The sequence below is a fragment of the Oncorhynchus masou genome, chromosome 13 (assembly GCF_036934945.1).
Source record: "Oncorhynchus masou masou isolate Uvic2021 chromosome 13, UVic_Omas_1.1, whole genome shotgun sequence".
Taxonomy (NCBI): Eukaryota; Metazoa; Chordata; class Actinopteri; order Salmoniformes; family Salmonidae; genus Oncorhynchus; species Oncorhynchus masou.
Window position 1 is genome coordinate 15,037,636 of NC_088224.1, and position 24,273 is coordinate 15,061,908.

The 24,273-nt window shown below is 43.4% G+C and overlaps 1 protein-coding gene across 1 annotated transcript in view; it reads right to left on the bottom strand.

The window, feature by feature from the left end:
• Positions 1-23,909, bottom strand: part of LOC135553270 (gamma-aminobutyric acid type B receptor subunit 2-like) — a 146,200-nt gene extending 122,291 nt beyond the window's left edge. The window contains exons 1-4 of the mRNA XM_064985443.1: positions 23,748-23,909; positions 20,740-20,841; positions 2,293-2,358; positions 1,406-1,594 (exon numbers count right to left, since the gene is read on the bottom strand). Of these exons, the coding sequence (XP_064841515.1) occupies positions 1,406-1,594; positions 2,293-2,358; positions 20,740-20,841; positions 23,748-23,909 (519 nt within the window). The remainder of the gene's footprint in view (positions 1-1,405; positions 1,595-2,292; positions 2,359-20,739; positions 20,842-23,747) is intronic.
• Positions 23,910-24,273: the final 364 nt, after the last annotated feature.

The window sequence follows — 24,273 nt, forward strand, 5'->3', positions numbered from 1 at the left end:
CAGTTATACACTCTACCGTGTACCAAAACAGTTATACACTCTACCGTGTACCAAAACAGTTATACACTCTACCGTGTTATACCAAAACAGTTATACACTCTACCGTGTACCAAAACAGTTATACACTCTACCGTGTACCAAAACAGTTATACACTCTACCGTACCAAAACAGTTATACACTCTACCGTGTACCAAAACAGTTATACACTCTACCGTGTACCAAAACAGTTATACACTCTACCGTGTACCAAAACAGTTATACACTCTACCGTGTACCAAAACAGTTATACACTCTACCGTGTACCAAAACAGTTATACACTCTACCGTGTACCAAAACAGTTATACACTCTACGTGTACCAAAACAGTTAAACACCGTGTACCAAAACAGTTATACACTCTACCGTGTACCAAAACAGTTATACACTCTACCGTGTACCAAAACAGTTATACACTCTACCGTGTACCAAAACAGTTATACACTCTACCGTACCAAAACAGTACCGTGTACCAAAACAGTTATACACTCTACAAAACAGTTATACACTCTACCGTGTACCAAAACAGTTATACACTCTACCGTGTACCAAAACAGTTATACACTCTACCGTGTACCAAAACAGTTATACACTCTACCGTGTACCAAAACAGTTATACACTATACCGTGTACCAAAACAGTTATACACTCTACCGTGTGTACCAAAACAGTTATACATACCGTGTACCAAAACAGTTATACACTATACCGTGTACCAAAACAGTTATACACTCTACCAAAACAGTTATACACTCTACCGTGTACCAAAACAGTTATACACTCTACCGTGTACCAAAACAGTTATACACTCTACCGTGTACCAAAACAGTTATACACTCTACCGTGTACCAAAACAGTTATACACTCTACCGTGTACCAAAACAGTTATACACTCTACACCGTGTACCAAAACAGTTATACACTCTACCGTGTACCAAAACAGTACCAAAACAGTTATACACTCTACCGTGTACCAAAACAGTTATACACTCTACCGTGTACCAAAACAGTTATACACTCTACCGTGTACCAAAACAGTTATACACTCTACCGTGTACCAAAACAGTTATACACTCTACCGTGTACCAAAACAGTTATACACTACCGTACAAAGCAGTTATACCAGTTATACACTCTACAAAACAGTTATACACTCTACCGTGTACCAAAACAGTTATACACTCTACCGTGTACCAAAACAGTTATACACTCTACCGTACCAAAACAGTACCAAAACAGTTATACACTCTACCGTGTACCAAAACAGTTATACACTCTACCGTGTACCAAAACAGTTATACACTCTACCGTGTACCAAAACAGTTATACACTCTACCGTGTACCAAAATGCTTATCAGGAACACTCACCCTTCCAGAGATCCCCTTGACCTGTTTGGCGCTGAGGGGTTCAAAGTCCACAGCGATGTATCCCTCCATAGCGGTCAGCAACTTCCTGGTGGTGCAGTTGGTGGAGTTGGCCTGCTCCCACCAGTTGCCCTGGTACCAGCCTGGTATGATCCACTGGTACTTACTACCATACATGTTCAGGTTGTACGCCTGGGGGAAGGATGTTTGGTTAGTACATACACATACAGGTGTGTCCATACAAACACACACCACATACAGTGTATGCAAACAACTACACACACACAGTACCCACAAACACACAAGCACCCAGTCTTTGTCAATATTATATGTCAAACAACAGTCTGCATTGACATTGTAATCTGTCTTAGACACATTGTTAATCATTACAGACAGCAATGTCAGTGGTATGCTGTTCTGTAAGACACTGGTCACTGAGACAGTCATGTCAGTGGTATGCTGTTCTGTAAGACACTGGTCACTGAGACAGTCATGTCAGTGGTATGCTATTCTGTACAAAACACTGGTCACTGAGACAGTCATGTCAGTGGTATGCCTGTTCTGTAAAACACTGGTCACTGAGACAGTCATGTCAGTGGTATGCTGTTCTGTAAAACACTGGTCACTGAGATATCAGTCATTAATGTCAATATGAATAGGATTTCAGATTTTACTAACACTCATAATGGTAGTTATGGTTATAATACCATACATGGGAAACATCTGCCACACCTATGTTCGACAACTTGATGTGTGTGTGTGTGTGTGTGTGTGTGTGTGTGTGTGTGTGTGTGTGTGTGTGTGTGTGTGTGTGTGTGTGTGTGTGTGTGTGTGTGTGTGCGCGCGCGCGCGCGCGCGTGTGTGTATATATATACACAAACAATACTCACACAGCAGAATACTTTGGAGGCCAGGTTCTCATCAAACTGTCCGATAATGATCCTTACGTCATTATCCTAAAAAGATGGCATAACAGACAAAAGGGTTAGCCTTCCGCTACAAGCAGCTAATCATTAGCAGCAATCACATCACAATAGTGCACTTTGCATAACATACATATTCTAGGCTCTGTCTGAAGACTCTGCACTGTGCAGTATGAGATGTGCTATGCAAATATCACCACATTAACAATTCCTAAACAAATGTAACAGCTGTCCTAGCGCGAGGATTGTGTCATTTTGGTTCTCTGTAGCTCAGTTGGTAGAGCATGAAGCTTGAAATGCCAGGATATTGGGTTCAATTCCCGGGACCAGCCATACGCTGCTAAATGACATATATCATATTATTACATAGTATTATACAGGTATATATGATCGTCTTATCACATTCAAATGAACGGTGATATTGTCACCTCATCAGTGTAAGGACGACAGGTAACTGTCACCTCATCAGTGTAAGGACTACAGGTAACTGTCACATCAGTGTAAGGACTACAGGTAACTGTCACATCAGTGTAAGGACTACAGGTAACTGTCACCTCATCAGTGTAAGGACTACAGGTAACTGTCACCTCATCAGAGTAAGGACTACAGGTAACTGTCACATCAGTGTAAGGACTACAGGTAACTGTCACCTCATCAGTGTAAGGACTACAGGTAACTGTCACCTCATCAGTGTAAGGACTACAGGTAACTGTCACCTCATCAGTGTAAGGACTACAGGTAACTGTCACCTCATCAGTGTAAGGACTACAGGTAACTGTCACCTCATCAGTGTAACGACTACAGGTAACTGTCACCTCATCAGTGTAAGGACTACAGGTAACTGTCACCTCATCAGTGTAAGGACTACAGGTAACTGTCACCTCATCAGTGTAAGGACTACAGGGAACTGGTCTGATGGTGTAGATATAGGTGCTGGGCTAAGTCCCAAATGGCCATTTGAGATATACACTTGGTGTGTCTTTGTTAGCTATAGGGCAGAGGCTGCAATATCAAGCCACAAAGTGTCAATCCATAACAACACAGCCATTAGTGTCAGCGCAGAGAATTGCTTCCTATCCACAGGGCCAGGGAGGAGAGATCTACACGGAATTGAGAGCACATGCTTGCATGATTGAGTCAGTAAATAGTTCACCACCTCCTCAAAGTAGCAGGAGCTTTGAGTAGCGAGGTTTGACGTCTGAGGTTCCGTCTCTGCCTCTGACAAGAGCAATCTGTCTGTCACCACTCTGCATGGTGGTGAACTGCATAGACCTCCCCAACCCATACAATCACACAAAATCATGTGATTAAATCTTGATACAGGAAGGAAGGGGGTAGGAGTGATGCTTGACTCGAATGCGGGATTGTGCATGTCTATCAAAAAACAACTGGTACCCTTCTCCCTATCCCCTATTGACCCTGTCAAAAGAAGGGCACTATGTAGGGAACAGGGTGCCATATAGGATGTACACTAAGGTAGTAACACATGTATCAAGTCTAGAAAAGGTCCGTTTGACTGAGGATGTACAGTTGAAGTCGTAAGTTTACATACACCTTAGCCAAATACATTTAAACTCAGTTTTTCACAATTCCTGACATTTAATCCTAGTAAAAAATTCTCTGTCTTAGGTCAGTTAGGATCACCACTTTATTTTAAGAATGTGACATGTCAGAATAATAGTAGAGATAATTATTTATTTCAGCTTTTCTTTTTTAAATCACATTCCCAGTGGGTCAGAAGTGTACATACACTCAATTAGTATTTGGTAGCATTGCCTTTAAATTGTTTAACTTGGGTCAAATGTTTCAGGTAGCCTTCCACAAGCTTCCCACAATAAGTTGGGTGAATTTTGGCCAATTCCTCCTGACAAAGATGGTGTAACTGAGTCAGGTTAGTAGGTCTCCTTGCCCGCACACGTTTTTTCAGTTCTGCACACAAATTCTCTATAGGATTGAGGTCAGGGCTTTGTGATGGCCACTCCAATACCTTGACTTTGTTGTCCTTAAGCCATTTTGCCACAACTTTGTAAGTATGCTTGGGGTTATTGTCCATTTGGAAGATCCATTTGCGACCAAGCTTTAAGTTCCTGACTGATGTCTTGAGATGTTGCTTCAATACATCTACATAATTTTCCTCCCTCATGAAGCCATCTATTTTGTGAAGTGCACCAGTCCCTCCTGCAGCAAAGCACCCCCACAACATGATGCTGCCACCCCCGTGCTTCACGGTTGGGATGGTGTTATTCTGCTTGCAAGCCTCCCCCTTTTTCCTCCAAACAGAACAATGGTCAGTACGGCCAAACAGTTCTATTTTTGTTTAATCAGCCCAGAAGACATTTCTCCAACAAGTATGATCTTTGTCCCCATGTGTAGTTGCAAACCGTAGTCTGGCTTTTTTATGGCGGTTTTGGAGCAGTAGCTTCTTCCTTGCTGAGCGGCCTTTCATGTCAATATAGGACTCGTTTTACTGTGAATATAGATACTTCTGTACCTGTTTCCTCCAGCATCTTGACAAGGTCCTTTGCTGATGTTCTGGGATTGATTTGCACTTTTCACACCAAAGTACCTTCATCTCTAGGAGAGTGGTATGACGGCTGCGTGGTCCCATGGTGTTTATACTTGCGTACTATTGTTTTTACAGATGAACCTTCAGGCGTTTGGAAATTTCTCGCAATGATGAACCAGACTTGTGGAGGTCTTGGCTGATTTCTTATGATTTTCCCATGATGTTAAGCAAAGAGGCACTGAGTTTGAAGGTAGGCCTTGAAATACATCCACAGGTACACCTCCAATTGACTCAAATGATGTCAATTAGGCTATCAGAAGCTTCTAAAGCCATGACATAATTTTCTGGATTTTTCCAAGCTGTTTAAAGGCACAGTAAGCTTAGTGTTTGTAAACTTCTGACCCACTGGAATTGTGATACAGTGAATTATAAGTTAAATAATCTGTCTAAAAACAATTGTTGGAAAAATTACTTGTGTCATGCACAAATTAGATGTCCTAACTGACTTGCCAAAATAATAGTTTGTTAACAAGAAATTTGTGGAGTGGTTGAAAAACGAGTTTTAATGACTCCAACCTAAGTGTGTGTAAACTTCAGACTTCAATTGTGTTTCTAACCAGCTAAAACCACAGTATGGGTGAACAGTCCTTTGCCATTTCCGATAAATTATTTCCCCTTACACCATGGCCATTTAAAATAATAGATTAAGATGGGCAAAAGAACACTGGATAGAGCAACTGCCCAGAAGGCCAGCATCCCATAGTCGCCTCTTCACTGTTGATGTTGAGGCTGGTGTTTTGCAGGTACTATTTAATGAAGCTGCCAGTTGAAGACTTGTGAGGTGTCTGTTTCTCAAACTAGACACTCTAACGTACTTGTCCTCTTGTTCAGTTGTGCACCGGGGCCTCCCACTCCTCTTTATATTCTGATTAGGGCCTTAATTTCTCAGAACAAGAATAGACTGATGAGTTTCAGAAGAAAGTTGTTCCAGATACTCAGCTAGTCTAAAGAATTTTATTTTATTTTATTGCTTATTTAATCAGAACAACAGTTTTCAGCTGTGCTAACATAATTGCAAAAGGGTTTTCTAATGATCATTTAGCCTTTTAAAATTATAAACTTGGATTAGCTAACACAACGTGCCATTGGAACACAGGAGTTATGGTTGCTGATAATGGGCCTCTGTACACCTAGGTAGATATTCCATAAAAAATCTCCCCTTTCCAGCTACAATAGTCATTTACAACATTAACAATATCTACACTGTATTTCTGATCAATTTGATGTTAAAAATTTGCTTTTCTTTCTAAAACAAGGACATTTCTAACTTTTGAATGGTAGTATACATATATATATATTTCACAACATACATTATTTTGACATCAGTAAAATTAACTAACTTCAACTGTAAACGCTTCACTCTTTTTAGAAAGTATTCACACCCCTTGACTTTTTGGACATTTTGTTGTGTTACAGCCTACATTTTATTCAATGTATTACATTTAGATTTTGTGTCCCTGGTCTTTGCACAATACCCAATAGTGTCAGTGGAATTATGTTTTTAGAAATGTTTACAAATTAATACAAAATGAAAAGCTGGAATGCCAATAAGTATTTAGCCCCTTTGTTGTGACAGGCCTACATTTGCTTAACAATTCACATACTAAGTTGTAATAATGGTGTTTAACATGATTGTTTAATGACTACCTCATCTCTGTATCCCACACATACAATTATCTGTAAGGTCCCTCAGTCAAGCATTGAATTTGAAGCACATTTTCAATCAGGGACCAGGGAGGTTCCCCAAAGGTTCGCATAGAAGGACACCTATTGGTACATGGGTAGAAAGAAAATACAAATAGACATTGAATATCCCTTTGAGCATGGTGCAGTTATTAATTACACTTTGGATGGTGTATCAATACACCAAGTCACCACTAAGATACAGGCGTCCTTCCTAACTCAGTTGCTAGAGAGGAAGGAAACTGCTCAGGGATTTCTTCATGAGGCCAATGGTGACTTTAAAACAGTTACATATTTTAATGGCTGTGATAGGAGATAATTAAGGATGGATCAACAACATTGTAGTTACTCCACAATACTAACATAAATGACAGAGTGAAAAGAAGGAAGCCTGTACAGAATAACAATATTCCATAATATTCGCAATAAGACACTAAAGTAAACCTGCAAAAAATGTGGCAAAGAAATCCACTTTTTGCCCTAAATACAAAGCATTACATAACAAATCCAAAACACATCACTGAGTACCACTCTTCATATTTTCAAGTATGGTGGTGGCTGCATCATGTCATCGGCAAGGACCTGGGAGTTTTTTAGGATAAAAATAAATGGAATAGAGCTAAGCACAGGAAAATCCTAGAGGAAAACCTGGTTCAGTCTGCTTTCCAACAGACACTGGGAGAAAGATTCACTTTTCCTAAAACACAATAACCTAAAACACAAGGCCAAATATACACTGAAGTTACTTGTCAAGACGACATTGAATGTTCAAGATAAAGTTTTGACCAAGTTAACGTTTGACTAAAATTCACTTGAAAATCTATGGCAAGACTTGAAAATGGCTGTCTAGCAGTGATCAACGATCAACTTGACAGAGATTGAAGGATTTTTTAAAGAAGAATGGGCAAATGTTGTACAATCCAGGTGTGCAAAAGACAGCTGTAAATCAAATCAAATGTGACTTGTCTCATACACATGGTTATCAGATGTTATTGGTCTCATACACATGGTTAGCAGATGTTATTGGTCTCATACACATGGTTACCAGATGGTATTGGTCTTATACGCATGGTTAGCAGATGTTATTGGTCTCATACACATGGTTAGCAGATGTTATTGGTCTCATACACATGGTTAGCAGATGTTAATGTGAGTGTAGCAAAATGCTTGTGCTTTTAGTTCTGACAGTGCAGTAATATCTAACAAGTAATCTAACAATTGCACAACTACCCAATACACACAAATCACAGTGAAGGGATGGAATAAGAATATATACATATCAATATATGGATGAGAAGCAGAGGCAAGATGCAATAGATGGTATAAAATACAGTATATACATATGGGATGAGTGATGCAAAATATGTAAATATGATTAAAGTGGCATTATTAAAGTGACTAGTGATCTATTTATTAAAGTGGCCAATGATTTCAAGTCAAGTTAGTGGTTGCTGTTTAGCAGTGTGATGGCCTTGAGATAGAAGCTGTTTGTCAATCTCTCGGTCCCAGCTTTGATGCACCTGTGCTGACCTCGCCTTCTGGATGATAGCGGTGTGAACAGGCAGTGGCTCGGGTGGTTGTTGTGCTTGATGACCTTTTTGGTCTTCCTGTAACAACGGGTGCTCTAGGTGTTCTGGATGGCAGGTAGTTTTGCAGACCCCACCACCCTCTGGAGAGCCCTGCGGTTGTGGGCGGGTGTAATCGCTACCAAAGGTATCGACTCAGGGGGTTGAATACGTATCTAATCAAGATACAGTATATTAGTGTTTTATTTACGATAAATGTAAAAAAAAAAAAAAAAATAGAGAGAATTTTCTTTCCACTTTGACATTACAGAGTAGTTTGTGTAGATTGTTGGAAAAAAAAGACAATTGAATCCATTTGAATCCCACATGGTTACACAACGAAATGTGTCAAAAGTCAAGGGGTGTGAATACTTTCTGAAGGCTCTGTAGATTGTTAACAATACAAATGCATTATCTTAGCTTGTGTGTCCTCTGATTAGTCACTAATACAAGTTCTGCCATTCACTCTGCCAAAACACCAGCTGTGTCTCTCTGCGCCTTGGATCTGACCCTTTATACAGAATAATGATTCAAGTTCAATAGACCGTTACTCAAGCCAAGCTGAGCCATTCTACATATGTCACATATCCATTTATCAGTGGAGAGTCACCAGCCTCTGTCATCACAGCTCCAATGGCCTCAGGGTGTTGGATGAACTAAATAGGATTATAATGCTACGTATCAGTATGTTTTAGATCCAATAAACACGCTATACGTAACACACTCAGAACATAATTCCAACGGGAAATAAAATGCGATGAAAAAAATCAACCACTTCTGTATTTCTGGTCATGTAATTCTAGGTTGTTTATGGTGTCAAAGTAAAACACACATCCAATGCCTTACAAAATGAAAAGGGTCTTGAAATGGCAATGCTGTAGCCACGAATTGTATAGGTTTATTAGCCGAAACAGCCCTCTATACCTCTATAGTACCTCCGTTGGTGATTTTCCATCCGTACAACCCGGCCTGGCGTGTGGTCCACAGTCGCCACCTGCCTTCCCTTATCGCTACAGAAACCCCAATCAAAAGGCCACTTCTCCCCACAATACCTACAATGCCATGGTGGACCGTACTCATCAGAGCCAGAGTGCATGCTGGGAGTAAGCAGAGTAGTTGGGGGTTCTTTGTGGACCACTCTTCTTTGCAGACACTTGTCATTTTCAGAGCCCCTTGGCTTGACTTGAACCTGGCTCTCGTAGGGCTCTGTTCCTCCCAGGCCTGAATGGTGCCCCTGTACCCTGGAGGAAGGCACTTAACTCAAATGTCTCCAGCTGTGAGGGAACTGAATATGGACAATACCGGCCCAGAGAGACCTGATAATATCCACCATCCTCTGCCCTGGAACCAGGGGGGATTGGGCATCAGATTGGGTCCCGCGGTTGGAAAAATGGACCCTGGACTGAAGGTCTCAGAGTTTTCTTGTGAGAATTCTAAATTTGTAGTAGTGGTCTCTAATTGACATGTGGCACCTGTTGCAGGTGGAACTGTTGCATGTAGCTGCTTAAAGGTTGTTCTGTTTGGGTCCTGCTGGTCTCTGGGATGGAGTTTTGTTATGGCTATTCTTATTCACTTTCAAGTCAGGTGGTTTTACAGTACAGTATGTATTAACCAATGGCAGCAGCTTCCCAGACGGTTGATTAATCCATGTTGGCGATGCTGTTAGTCACTTTACTCTTGGGTTAATGTAGTAACACTACAAACACAATGAGGATGTGTAACACAACACTAGGCATGATTACATGGCTTTACTAAAACCTGGGGCTAAGTCCCAAATGCCACCCTATTCCCTATATAGTGCACTACTTTGACCAGGGCACATGGTCAAATGATGCTATTTGGGACACAGCCTGTATGAGGCAAACTAGGCCTGTTCATGAGCACGTCTATCTGTTTAATAGACTGACACTGTCTTACCCATTACAGTACCATCACGTCTGGCTTTGATGATTACTCCATAGCAAGAGCCTTTACTAGATCTAATAATGGACATTGTCTAATGATCAACACTAAAACACTTGTGTCAAATAACCGACTGACCGATGTGGTTTTCAGTCTGGACCGTGACCAGTTTAATCCTGTATGTTAGTGCTGGGCTGTAACAAAAACTGCCCACTCAATAGCTCTCCAGGACAGGAGACAGTGGAAGAATCCTGATCATTAGGAGATGTATTACAGATACACTAGGAGATGTATTACAGATACACTAGGAGATGTATTACAGATACACTAGGAGATGTATTACAGATACAGATACATTAGGAGATGTATTACAGATACACTAGGAGATGTATTACAGATACACTAGGAGATGTATTACAGATACACTAGGAGATGTATTACAGATACACTAGGAGATGTATTACAGATACACTAGGAGATGTATTACAGATACACTAGGAGATGTATTACAGATACACTAGGAGATGTATTACAGATACACTAGGAGATGTATTACAGATACACTAGGAGATGTATTACAGATACACTAGGAGATGTATTACAGATACATTAGGAGATGTATTACAGATACACTAGGAGATGTATTACAGATACACTAGGAGATGTATTACAGATACACTAGGAGATGTATTACAGATACACTAGGAGATGTATTACAGATACACTAGGAGATGTATTACAGATACACTAGGAGATGTATTACAGATACACTAGGAGATGTATTACAGATACACTAGGAGATGTATTACAGATACACTAGGAGATGTATTACAGATACACTAGGAGATGTATTACAGATACACTAGGAGATGTATTACAGATACACTAGGAGATGTATTACAGATACACTAGGAGATGTATTACAGATACACTAGGAGATGTATTACAGATACACTAGGAGATGTATTACAGATACATTAGGAGATGTATTACAGATACACTAGGAGATGTATTACAGATACACTAGGAGATGTATTACAGATACACTAGGAGATGTATTACAGATACACTAGGAGATGTATTACAGATACACTAGGAGATGTATTACAGATACACTAGGAGATGTATTACAGATACACTAGGAGATGTATTACAGATACACTAGGAGATGTATTACAGATACACTAGGAGATGTATTACAGATACACTAGGAGATGTATTACAGATACACTAGGAGATGTATTACAGATACACTAGGAGATGTATTACAGATACACTAGGAGATGTATTACAGATACACTAGGAGAGTATTACAGATACACTAGGAGATTACAGATACACTAGGAGATGTATTACAGATACACTAGGAGATGTATTACAGATACACTAGGAGATGTATTACAGATACACTAGGAGATGTATTACAGATACACTAGGAGATGTATTACAGATACACTAGGAGATACAGATACACTAGGAGATGTATTACAGATACACTAGGAGATGTATTACAGATACACTAGGAGATGTATTACAGATACACTAGGAGATGTATTACAGATACACTAGGAGATGTATTACAGATACATTAGGAGATGTATTACAGATACATTAGATGAGATGTATTACAGATACACTAGGAGATGTATTACAGATACACTAGGAGATGTATTACAGATACACTAGGAGATGTATTACAGATACACTAGGAGATGTATTACAGATACACTAGGAGATGTATTACAGATACACTAGGAGATGTATTACAGATACACTAGGAGATGTATTACAGATACAGATACTAGGAGATGTATTACAGATACATTAGGAGATGTATTACAGATACACTAGGAGATGTATTACAGATACACTAGGAGATGTATTACAGATACACTATGGAGATGTATTACAGATACACTAGGAGATGTATTACAGATACATTAGGAGATGTATTACAGACTAGGAGATGTATTACAGATACACTAGGAGATGTATTACAGATACACTAGGAGATGTATTACAGATACACTAGGAGATGTATTACAGATACACTAGGAGATGTATTACAGATACACTAGGAGATGTATTTACTAGGAGAGATACAGATACATTAGGAGATGTATTACAGATTAGGAGATGTATTACAGATACACTAGGAGATGTATTACAGATACACTAGGAGATGTATTACAGATACACTAGGAGATGTATTACAGATACTAGGAGATGTATTACAGATACACTAGGAGATGTATTACAGATACATTAGGAGATGTATTACAGATACACTAGGAGATGTATTACAGATACACTAGGAGATGTATTACAGATACACTAGGAGATGTATTACAGATACATAGGAGTATTACAGATACACTAGGAGATTACAGATAGGAGATGTATTACAGATACACTAGGAGATGTATTACAGATACACTAGGAGATGTATTACAGATACACTAGGAGATGTATTACAGATACATTAGGAGATGTATTACAGATACACTAGGAGATGTATTACAGATACACTAGGAGATGTATTACAGATAGGAGATGTATTACAGATACACTAGGAGATGTATTACAGATACACTAGGAGATGTATTACAGATACACTAGGAGATGTATTACAGATACACTAGGAGATGTATTACAGATACACTAGGAGATGTATTACAGATACACTAGGAGATGTATTACAGATACACTAGGAGATGTATTACAGATACACTAGGAGATGTATTACAGATACACTAGGAGATGTATTACAGATACACAGATACACTAGGAGATGTATTACAGATACACTAGGAGATGTATTACAGATACACTAGGAGATGTATTACAGATACATTAGGAGATGTATTACAGATACACTAGGAGATGTATTACAGATACACTAGGAGATGTATTACATATTACACTAGGAGATACATTAGGAGATGTATTACAGATACACTAGGAGATGTATTACAGATACACTAGGAGATGTATTACAGATACACTAGGAGATGTATTACAGATACACTAGGAGATGTATTACAGATACACTAGGAGATGTATTACAGATACACTAGGAGATGTATTACAGATACACTAGGAGATGTATTACAGATACATTAGGAGATGTATTACAGATACACTAGGAGATGTATTACAGATACACTAGGAGATGTATTACAGATACACTAGGAGATGTATTACAGATACATACAGATACACTAGGAGATGTATTACAGATACACTAGGAGATGTATTACAGATACAGATACACTAGGAGATGTATTACAGATACACTAGGAGAGATATTAGGAGATACAGATACTAGGAGATGTATTACAGATACACTAGGAGATGTATTACAGATACACTAGGAGATGTATTACAGATACACTAGGAGATGTATTACAGATTAGGAGATGTATTACAGATACACTAGGAGATGTATTACAGATACACTAGGAGATGTATTACAGATACACTAGGAGATGTATTACAGATACACTAGGAGATGTATTACAGATACACTAGGAGATGTATTACAGATACACTAGGAGATGTATTACAGATACACTAGGAGATGATTACAGATACACTAGGAGATGTATTACAGATACACTAGGAGATGTATTACAGATACACTAGGAGATGTATTACAGATACACTAGGAGATGTATTACAGATACAATAGGAGATGTATTACAGATACACTAGGAGATGTATTACAGATACACTAGGAGATGTATTACAGATACACTAGGAGATGTATTACAGATACATTAGGAGATGTATTACAGAGATGTATTACAGATACACTAGGAGATGTATTACAGATACACTAGGAGATGTATTACAGATACACTAGGAGATACAGAGATGTATTACAGATACACTAGGAGATGTATTACAGATACATTAGGAGATGTATTACAGATACATAGGAGATGTATTACAGATACATTAGGAGATGTATTACAGATACACTAGGAGATGTATTACAGATACATGTATTACAGATACACTAGGAGATGTATTACAGATACACTAGGAGATGTATTACAGATACACTAGGAGATGTACAGATTAGGACAGATACATTAGATTACAGATACACTAGGAGATGTATTACAGATACACTAGGAGATGTATTACAGATACATGTATTAGGAGATGTATTACAGATACACTAGGAGATGTATTACAGATACACTAGGAGATGTATTACAGATACACTAGGAGATGTATTACAGATACACTAGGAGATGTATTACAGATACATTAGGAGATGTATTACAGATACACTAGGAGATGTATTACAGATACACTAGGAGATGTGTTACAGATACACTAGGAGATGTATTACAGATACATTAGGAGATGTATTGCCATCCAACCACTGGATTAGTCTAAACAAAGAGGTGATGAGTTAGAACCAGGGGCAGCAGTGTTGTGAGAAGAGGTGTGATATTGATGAGTTACAACCAGGGGCAGCAGTGTCGTGAGAAGAGGTGTGATATCGATGAGGTAGAACCAGGGGCAGCAGTGTTGTGAGAAGAGGTGTGATATCGATGAGTTAGAACCAGGGGCAGCAGTGTTGTGAGAAGAGGTGTGATACTGATGAGTTAGAACCAGAGGCAGCAGTGTCGTGAGAAGAGGTGTGATATTGATGAGTTACAACCAGGGGCAGCAGTGTTGTGAGAAGAGGTGTGATATCGATGAGTTAGAACCAGAGGCAGCAGTGTCGTGAGAAGAGGTGTGATATCGATGAGTTAGAACCAGGGGCAGCAGTGTTGTGAGAAGAGGTGTGATATTGATGAGTTAGAACCAGAGGCAGCAGTGTCGTGAGAAGAGTTGTGATACTGATGAGTTAGAACCAAGGGCAGCAGTGTCGTGAGAAGAGGTGTGATATTGATGAGTTAGAACCAGAGGCAGCAGTGCTGTGAGAAGAGGTGTGATACCGATAAGTTAGAACCAGAGGCAGCAGCGTCGTGCGAAGAGGTGTGATATCGATGAGTTAGAACCAGAGGCAGCAGCGTCGTGTGAAGAGGTGTGATAACGATGAGTTAGAACCAGAGGCACCAGTGTTGTGAGAAGAGGTGTGATACCGATAAGTTAGAACCAGAGGCAGCAGTGTCGTGAGAAGAGGTGTGATAACGATGAGTTAGAAACAGAGGCAGCAGTGTTATGAGAAACACATACTGCAGTTCTCAGCTATTCAGGGACTTAGGAATACCAAAGGTACTACATCAATTTGAAAGCACAGGTAAGGAAATTTTGCCGAGTGGACAATGACGTGTGGCTCCAAAAATGTTTATGCCATAACAGGCAATAAAGTGTCCGACACACTTGTAATGGTATTAGTGCTGGAAGTAGCAGTGTTAGTTATTGCAGAGTCTTGGTTTGATTGTCAGTATTATCTTTAGTTGATCAAACAGTAATTCCATAGAAGACGTTAGTGGGTTTTGTGATATGGCTGGAGTCAGTTTATTCATGAGTGCACACCGTAGCAAACCTATAGCAAAACGTTTTGCAACGAAAACTAGTGTTTGATATTGGGAAAGCGTAGGTTAGTCATTTTATTTTTTGTCACGTTTTCTTCCAGTTAGTTCTTAATGTATACACCTCTGGTACATGGCCACAGCTTCTCCACAGACACATGCATTTCCTGTGGTGTGCTCCTGACAGCTACCTCTCTGTTCTTAATCCATTCTGAGGAGCTTTACTTTGTGTGTGTGCGTGTGTGTGTGTGTGTGTGTGTGTGTGTGTGTGTGTGTGTGTGTGTGTGTGTGTGTGTGTGTGTGTGTGTGTGTGTGTGTGTGTGTGTGTGTGTGTGTGTGTGTGTGTGTGTGTGTGTGTGTGCGGGCGCCTGAGAGAGACATATGGAAAGAAAGAGAGAAAGAAAAGGAGAGAAAAAGACAAGTGAATATGAAAGAGAGCGAGAGACAGAGAGATGGGAGATAGAGTATATGAGAAAAAGAGAAACAGCATGAGAGAGATATATATAGAGAGACTTCACTTGCATTGGCAATCATAACATATGTTGCCCATGCCAATAAAGCCTTTCAATTGAAATTGAATTGAATTGAGAGAGAGAGAGCGAGTGAGGAAAGAGTGCATGGGAGATAAAGAGAAAGAAAGAGACACAGACACACAAGAGAAACAGTCCCTGTGTAGTATAGTTCCTATCTGATGGTGGTTGTCTGTTTCGGCCCCTGTGCAGTACAGTTCCTATCTGATGGTGGTTGTCTGTTTCGGCCCCTGTACAGTACAGTTCCTATCTGATGGTGGTTGTCTGTTTCAGGCCCCTGTACAGTACAGTTCCTATCTGATGGTGGTTGTCTGTTTCGGCCCCTGTACAGTACAGTTCCTATCTGATGGTGGTTGTCTGTTTCGGCCCCTGTGTAGTATAGTTCCTATCTGATGGTGGTTGTCTGTTTCGGCCCCTGTACAGTATAGTTCCTATCTGATGGTGGTTGTCTGTTTCGGCCCCTGTACAGTACAGTTCCTATCTGATGGTGGTTGTCTGTTTCGGCCCCTGTACAGTACAGTTCCTATCTGATGGTGGTTGTCTGTTTCGGCCCCTGTACAGTACAGTACCTATCTGATGGTGGTTGTCTGTTTCGGCCCCTGTACAGTACAGTTCCTATCTGATGGTGGTTGTCTGTTTAGGCCCCTGTACAGTATAGTTCCTATCTGATGGTGGTTGTCTGTTTCGGCCCCTGTACAGTACAGTTCCTATCTGATGGTGGTTGTCTGTTTAGGCCCCTGTACAGTATAGTTCCTATCTGATGGTGGTTGTCTGTTTCGGCCCCTGTACAGTACAGTTCCTATCTGATGGTGGTTGTCTGTTTCGGCCCCTGTGTAGTATAGTTCCTATCTGATGGTGGTATGGTGGTTGTCTCTTTCAGCACCGTGGACAGCATCTGACTGCCGCTCTCTCTCTAGGAATCCCATCACTACTGCAGATTTGAACTACAGTCTATTGGTGGCTACACACATCATACCAGACGCCATGGCAACACTTCCTGCTCCAGACTGACTGATATGTGTCACCGTTACTTATCACATTACATGGAAACAGGGGGACAGGCAACCGATTGGAGAGATGAGAGAGGAGCTATCCAATCATGTGTCAGAGCTGTCACAGCCTGTCCCGCTCCAAAGAGAGGGCTTTAAAGCATTGCGAGACGACGGATAATTTGCATTTTTAACTCTCAGTTTAAAATGTCAGCTTTACACAAGTACATGTATATTATAGAAAGGCTCATAGTTCTCTTTCTGTGTGTGTGTGTTTGTGTGTGTGTGCTTGTGCGTGTGTGTGTGTGTGTGTGTGTGTGTGTGTGTGTGTGTGTGTGTGTGTGTGTGTGTGTGTGTCAGAGGGGCTTAGACAGTGTTGTGAGGGCTGAGAAGCCTGGGGAGTGAGGGGCTTAGTGTGTGAGGGCTGTGAGTGAGGGGTTCAGAGGGCTGAGAAGCCTGGGGAGTGAGGGGCTTAGACAGTGTTGTGAGGGCTGAGAAGTGCTTAAGACAGTGTTGTGAGGGCTGAGAAGTGACAGTGTTGTGTGAGGGGCTTAGACAGTGTTGTGAGGGCTGAGAAGCCTGGGGAGTGAGTTAAGACAGTGTTGTGAGGGCTGAGAAGCCTGGGGAGTGAGGGAAAGACAGTGTTGTGAGGGCTGAGAAGCCTGGGGAGTGAGGGCTTAGACAGTGTTGTGAGGGCTGAGAAGCCTGGGGAGAGGGAGACAGTGTTGTGAGGGGAAGCCTGGGGAGTGGGCTTAGACAGTGTTGTGAGGGCTGAGAAGCCTGGGGAGTGAGGGGCTTAGACAGTGTTGTGAGGGCTGAGAAGCCTGGGGAGTGAGGGGCTTAGACAGTGTTGTGAGGGCTGAAGCCTGGGGAAGCTTAGACAGTGTTGTGAGGGCTGGAAGCCTGGGGAGTGGGGCTTAGACAGTGTTGTGAGGGCTGAGAAGCCTGGGGAGAGGGGCTTAGACAGTGTTGTGAGTGGGGTAGACAGTGTTGTGAGGGCTGAAGCCTGGGAAGCCAGTGGGAGCTGAGAAGCCTGGGGGGAGGGGCTTAGACAGTGTTGTGAGGGCTGAGAAGCCTGGGGAGTGAGGGGCTTAGACAGTGTTGTGAGGGCTGAGAAGCCTGGGGAGTGAGGGGCTTAGACAGTGTTGTGAGGGCTGAGAAGCCTGGGGAGTGAGGGGCTTAGACAGTGTTGTGAGGGCTGAGAAGCCCTTAGACAGTGTTGTGAGGGGGGAGTGAGGGCTTAGACAGTGTTGTGAGGGCTGAGAAGCCTGGGGAGTGAGGGCTTAGACAGTGTTGTGAGGGCTGAGAAGCCTGGGGAGTGAAGCCTGGGGGGGCGTTAAGACAGTGTTGTGAGGGCTGAGAAGCCTGGGGGTGAGGGCGTTAAGACAGTGTTGTGAGGGCTGAGAAGCCTGGGGAGTGAGGGCGCTTAGACAGTGTTGTGAGGGCTGAGAAGCCTGGGGAGTGGCGTTAGAGTGTTGTGAGGGCTGAGAAGCCTGGGGAGTGAGGGCGTTAAGACAGTGTTGTGAGGGCTGAGAAGCCTGGGGAGTGAAGACAGTGTTGTGAGGGCTGAGAAGCCTGGGGAGTGAGGGCGTTAGACAGTGTTGTGAGGGCTGAAGCCTGGGGAAGCCTGGGGAAGTGAGGGGCGTTAGACAGTGTTGTGAGGGCTGAGAAGCCTGGGGAGTGAGGGGCTTAGACAGTGTTGTGAGGGCTGAGAAGCCTGGGGAGTGAGGGCGTTAGACAGTGTTGTGAGGGCTGAGAAGCCTGGGGAGTGAGGGCGTTAGACAGTGTTGTGAGGGCTGAGAAGCCTGGGGAGTGAGGGCGTTAGACAGTGTTGTGAGGGCTGAGAAGCCTGGGGAGTGAGGGCGTTAGACAGTGTTGTGAGGGCTGAGAAGCCTGGGGAGTGAGGGGCGTTAGACAGTGTTGTGAGGGCTGAAGCCTGGGGAAGCCTGGGGAAGCCTGGGGAGTGGGGGCTTAGACAGTGTTGTGAGGGCTGAGAAGCCTGGGGAGTGAGGGCGTTAGACAGTGTTGTGAGGGCTGAGAAGCCTGGGGAGTGAGGGCTTAGACAGTGTTGTGAGGGCTGAGAAGCCTGGGTTAGACAGTGTTGTGAGGGCTGAGAAGCCTGGGGAGTGAGGGGTTAGACAGTGTTGTGAGGGCTGAGAAGCCTGGGGAAGCCTGAGGGGGAAGCCTGGGGAGTGGGCGTTAGACAGTGTTGTGAGGGCTGAGAAGCCTGGGGAGTGAGGGCGTTAGACAGTGTTGTGAGGGCTGAGAAGCCTGGGGAGTGAGGGGTTAGGCTTAGACAGTGTTGTGAGGGCTGAGAAGCCTGGGGAGTGAGGGCGTTAGACAGTGTTGTGAGGGCTGAAGCCTGGGGAAGGGCGTTAGACAGTGTTGTGAGGGGGAAGCCTGGGGAGTGAGGGCTTAGACAGTGTTGTGAGGGCTGAGAAGCCTGGGGAGTGAGGGCGTTAGACAGTGTTGTGAGGGCTGAGAAGCCTGGGGAGGGCTGAAGGGGCTTAGACAGTGTTGTGAGGGCTGAGAAGCCTAGACAGGGGAGTGAGGGGCTTAGACAGTGTTGTGAGGGCTGAGAAGCCTGGGGAGGGCTGAGAAGCTTAGACAGTATTGTGAGGGGAAGCCTGGGGAGTGGGGCTTAGACAGTGTTGTGAGGGCTGAGAAGCCTGGGGAGTGAGGGGTTAGACAGTGTTGTGAGGGCTGAGAAGCCTGGGGAGTGAGGGGCTTAGACAGTGTTGTGAGGGCTGAGAAGCCTGGGGAGTGAGGGCTGAGAAGCCTTGAGGGGCTTAGACAGTGTTGTGAGGGCTGAGAAGCCTGGGGAGTGAGGGCGTTAGACAGTGTTGTGAGGGGAAGCCTGGGGAGTGTTAGACAGTGTTGTGAGGGCTGAGAAGCCTGGGGGGGAGTGTTGTGAGGGCGTTGAGGGCTTAGACAGTGTTGTGAGGGCTGGGGAGAAGACCTGAGAAGGGGAGTGAGGGCGTTAGACAGTGTTGTGAGGGCTGAGAAGCCTGGGGGGGAGGGCTTAGACAGTGTTGTGAGGGCTGAGAAGCCTTGAGGGCTTAGACAGTGTTGTGAGGGCTGAGAAGCCTGGGGAGTGAGGGCGTTAGACAGTGTTGTGAGGGCTGAGAAGCCTGGGGAGTGAGGGCGTTAGACAGTGTTGTGAGGGCTGAGAAGCCTGGGGAGTGAGGGCGTTAAGACAGTGTTGTGAGGGCTGAGAAGCCTGGGGAGTGAGGGCGTTAGACAGTATTGTCTAAGTCTACAATCGGCCACTGCTGCTCCACTTTGGGCTCACAGGGTCACAGCTAGTGTGTGTGTGTGAATAACAGCAGCAGGTCATTATGGGTAACTGTCCAAACTCTCAGAACTACTGACATAACCGCATTAAGACACACCAGTGTCAACCAGTATTGATGAAGCGGAATACTGGTCTTAGTACTGCATAATGCAAGAGATGATAAAACCATTTAGGGCATATAGTACATCTGATGTGTGTGACCTCCAGTTCATTTACTTCTGGAAGGTCTTAGACAGGAAGGTCTTAGAAACATTCCGGGTGCCACTACAGTAATATCAAGATCACCATGAGACACTCATTACTTTCATTCCTAAGGGGTTCTGGTCTGGTTCCACAGTACACTAAGTACCTATGCTGTACTGTAACTGGTTCTGGGGATCACTCACCTTCAGCTTCTTGACGTTGACACAGGGGTCGTTGGAGAAGCTCTCAGTGTCAGCGATCTGGATGTCTGCCTTTTCCAGCTCATTGGTCAAGTCATTCCTCACCTGGGAGAGACAGATAAAGTGAGAGAGAGAGAGAGAGAGAGAGAGAGAGAGAGAGAGAGAGAGAGAGAGAGAGAGTGTGTGTGTGAGAGAGAGAGAGAGAGAGAGAGAGAGAGAGAGAGAGAGAGAGAAAGTGTGTGTGTGAGAGAGAGAGAGAGAGAGAGAGAGAGAGAGAGAGAGAGAGAGAGAGAGAGAGAGAGAGAGAGAGAGAGAGAGAGAGAGAGGGAGAGATAGTGGGGGGGGCAATGGGTCATCATGTCATATCAGGTCTTATTTGAATAGTGCTTTTTAAAGATATATTTGGGACAAAGTGCTTATTAACAGCAATGCGGGCCTACACCCCAAAGAGGGCGAGCAGAGGCGATAGACAGTGTCGAGCAGTAACACCTTGGGTAGGAAGAAACCTTGAGAGTACCTTAGACCAGAGAGTAGGTTAGAGGGGATACTAGCTGGGGATATCCACCCAGAGAAACAGTAAGGTCTGATTGCACTGTTCTCCACTGTTCTCTGATTAACTTTGTGAAGACGGTGTATGTATCCCAAATGGCACCCTATTCTTATATAGTGCACTTCTTTTGTCCTGGTCAAAACTAGTAAACTACATAGGGAATAGGGTGCGAGCCTGGCTGCCTGTGGACCCTGCACCCCTACTGAGATTTTCTCCATTCATTTAGTCTCAGTATCCCCCCCAGCTGAAACCATTTGTAATTGTCAATTAATACGTTAGAATATAAATCAGGCTCAAGAAAATTGCCTCTTGGTTTTCGTTGAGTCTCAAACACTCGATATTAAACCGAGGAGGAAGTGAGCTCCATGCGTTCCTTAGCTAATGTTGACTTAACCCCGGGAGAGTAGTGGTCTTTTAGGGACTCTGGGGGAAAACATGCATCTGTACTGCTGACACATTAGGGCACAGAAATATCTTTGCTTAGGAGGTCATGTATACTGAAAAGTGTGTCTCATAGAAGACCCAGGTGTGTATGTGTGAAAAGAGTGAAAATGAAGATAAAATTCATCATCACCAATTAGGATCTGGCCAGAAATACTTTAATCAGGTATAGAACCCATTGCCCTCTATGATTGTGAAGTCTGGGGTCCACTCACAAACCAACCATTCACAAAATGGGACAAACACCAAATTGAGACTATGCATGTGTAACAGTATAGACTTTACGTCCGTACCCTCGCCCCGACCTGGGCGCGAACCAGGGATGCTCTGCACACATCAACAGTCACCCTCAAAGCATCATTACCTATTGCTCCACAAAAGCCACAGCCCTTGCAGAGCAAGGGAAACCACTACTTCAAGGTCTCAGAGCGAGTGACGTCACCGATTGAAACGCTACCAGCACGCACCACCGCTAACTAGCTAGCCATTTCGCATCGGCTACAGATGCAGGATTCTGCAAAAACATCCTCTGTGTTCAACGTAAAATACCAAATAATGCATGAAGAGCAGAATTAGGACGATACGCACTAATGACAAATATCCTGAAAAGAGACGTTAAATTCTACAACCACCTAAAAGGAAGCGATTCCCAAACCTTCCATAACAAAGCTATTACCTACATAGAGATTAAACTGGAGAAGAGTCCCCTAAGCAAGCTGGTCCTGGGGCTCTGTTCACAAACACAAACAGACCCCACAGAGCCCCAGTACAGCCACACAATTAGACCCAACCAAATCATGAGAAAACAAAAAGATCATTACTTGACACATTAGAAAGAATCAACAAAAATTAGAGCAAATTGGAATGTTATTTGGCCCTAAACAGAGAGTACACAGTGGCAGAATACCTGACCACTGTGACTGACCCAAAATTAAGAAAAGCTTTGACTATGTACAGACTCAGTAAGCATAGCCTTGCTATTGGGAGAGGCTGCCATAGGCAGACCTGGCTCTCAAGAGAAGACAGGCTATGTGCTCACTGCCCACAAAATGAGGTGGAAACCGAGCTGCACTTCCTAACCTCCTGCCAAATGTATGACCATAGTAGAGACACATATTTCCCTCAGATTACACAGCACACAAGGAATTTGAAAAGCAATCAGTGAAGAACAAACACCATTGTAAATTCAACCCATATTTATGTTGATTTCTTTTCCCTTTCGTACTAAACCTTTTGCGGAGGGCCTGCAGGGCTCCAGCTACAGAGAGGAGGTCTGCAGAAGGCTGACCAGCCGTCGAGGCGAGGGGGGAACTCCAGAGGGTTAAGAGGGTTCGGCCCAGCCCTGGAGCAGGGGGGGAGGGGGTTGAGTACGCTACAGTGTGATGTGATGAAAGTTAACCCTGCAGTGGCCTGTCAATTGAACCAGAATAGATGCATTGTGCAGACCTCACTACCCTCTGGAGATCCTTACGGTTGTGGGCTGAGCAATTGCCGTACAAGGCGGTGATACAGTACGACAGGATGCTCTCGATTGTGCATCTGTAAAAGTTTGTGAGTGTTTTTGGTGACAAGCCGAATTTCTTCAGCCTCCTGAGGTTGAAGAGGTGCTGCTGCACCTTCTTCACCTTACTGTCGGTTTGGGTGGACCATTGCAGTTTGTCCGTGATGTGTACGCCGAGGAACTTAAAACTTTCCACTTTGTCCACTACTGTCCTGTCAATGTGAATAGGGGGCTGCTCCCTCTGCTGTTTCCTGAAGTCCACGATCATCTCCTTTGTTTTGTTGACATTGAGCATGAGGTTATTTTCCTGACACCACACTCCGAGGGCCCTCACCTCCTCCCTGTAGGCCATCTCGTCGTTGTTGGTAATCAAGCCTACCACTGTAGTGTTGTCTGCAAACTTGATGATTGAGTTGGAGGCGTGCATGGCCACGCAGTCATGGGTGAACAGGGAGTACAGGAGAGGGCTGAGAACGCACCAGTGTTGAGGATCAGCGGGGTGGAGATGTCGTTACCTACCTTCAACACCTGGGGGCGGCCCGTCAGGAAGTCCAGGACCCAGTTGCACAGGGCGGGGTCGAGACCCAGGGTCTCGAGCTTAATGACGAGTTTGGAGGGCACTATGGTGTTAAATGCTAAGGTGAAAAAGGCTTTAAGAGCCACGTGGCGTGAGTCAGTCATTTTGTGTTCGGGGTGTGTCTGTGTGTTAATGCATATGTGTATCTGTGTACTTCACTTGTAAACAGCATATCTAGGACATATTGGAACCCTACCCTCTATTCATTGGGAAGCTACTATATAGTTGATGCAATGAGCCAACACAGTGGTACGTAATGGACGTGGGGGGTAGATGATGTGAAGAGAAAGAGGTTTGCCTCCCTGTGCCATGTTGACTCCTGTAGTGGGTCATCTTTCTGTGGACTATGGCCGTGTTCCAAATGGCACCCTATTCCCTAATAAGTACTTTTCACCAGGGCCCATCAGAAAATCCATAAGGATCTGGTCAAAAGAAGTGTACTACATACTGTAGGGAGTAGGGGGCCAT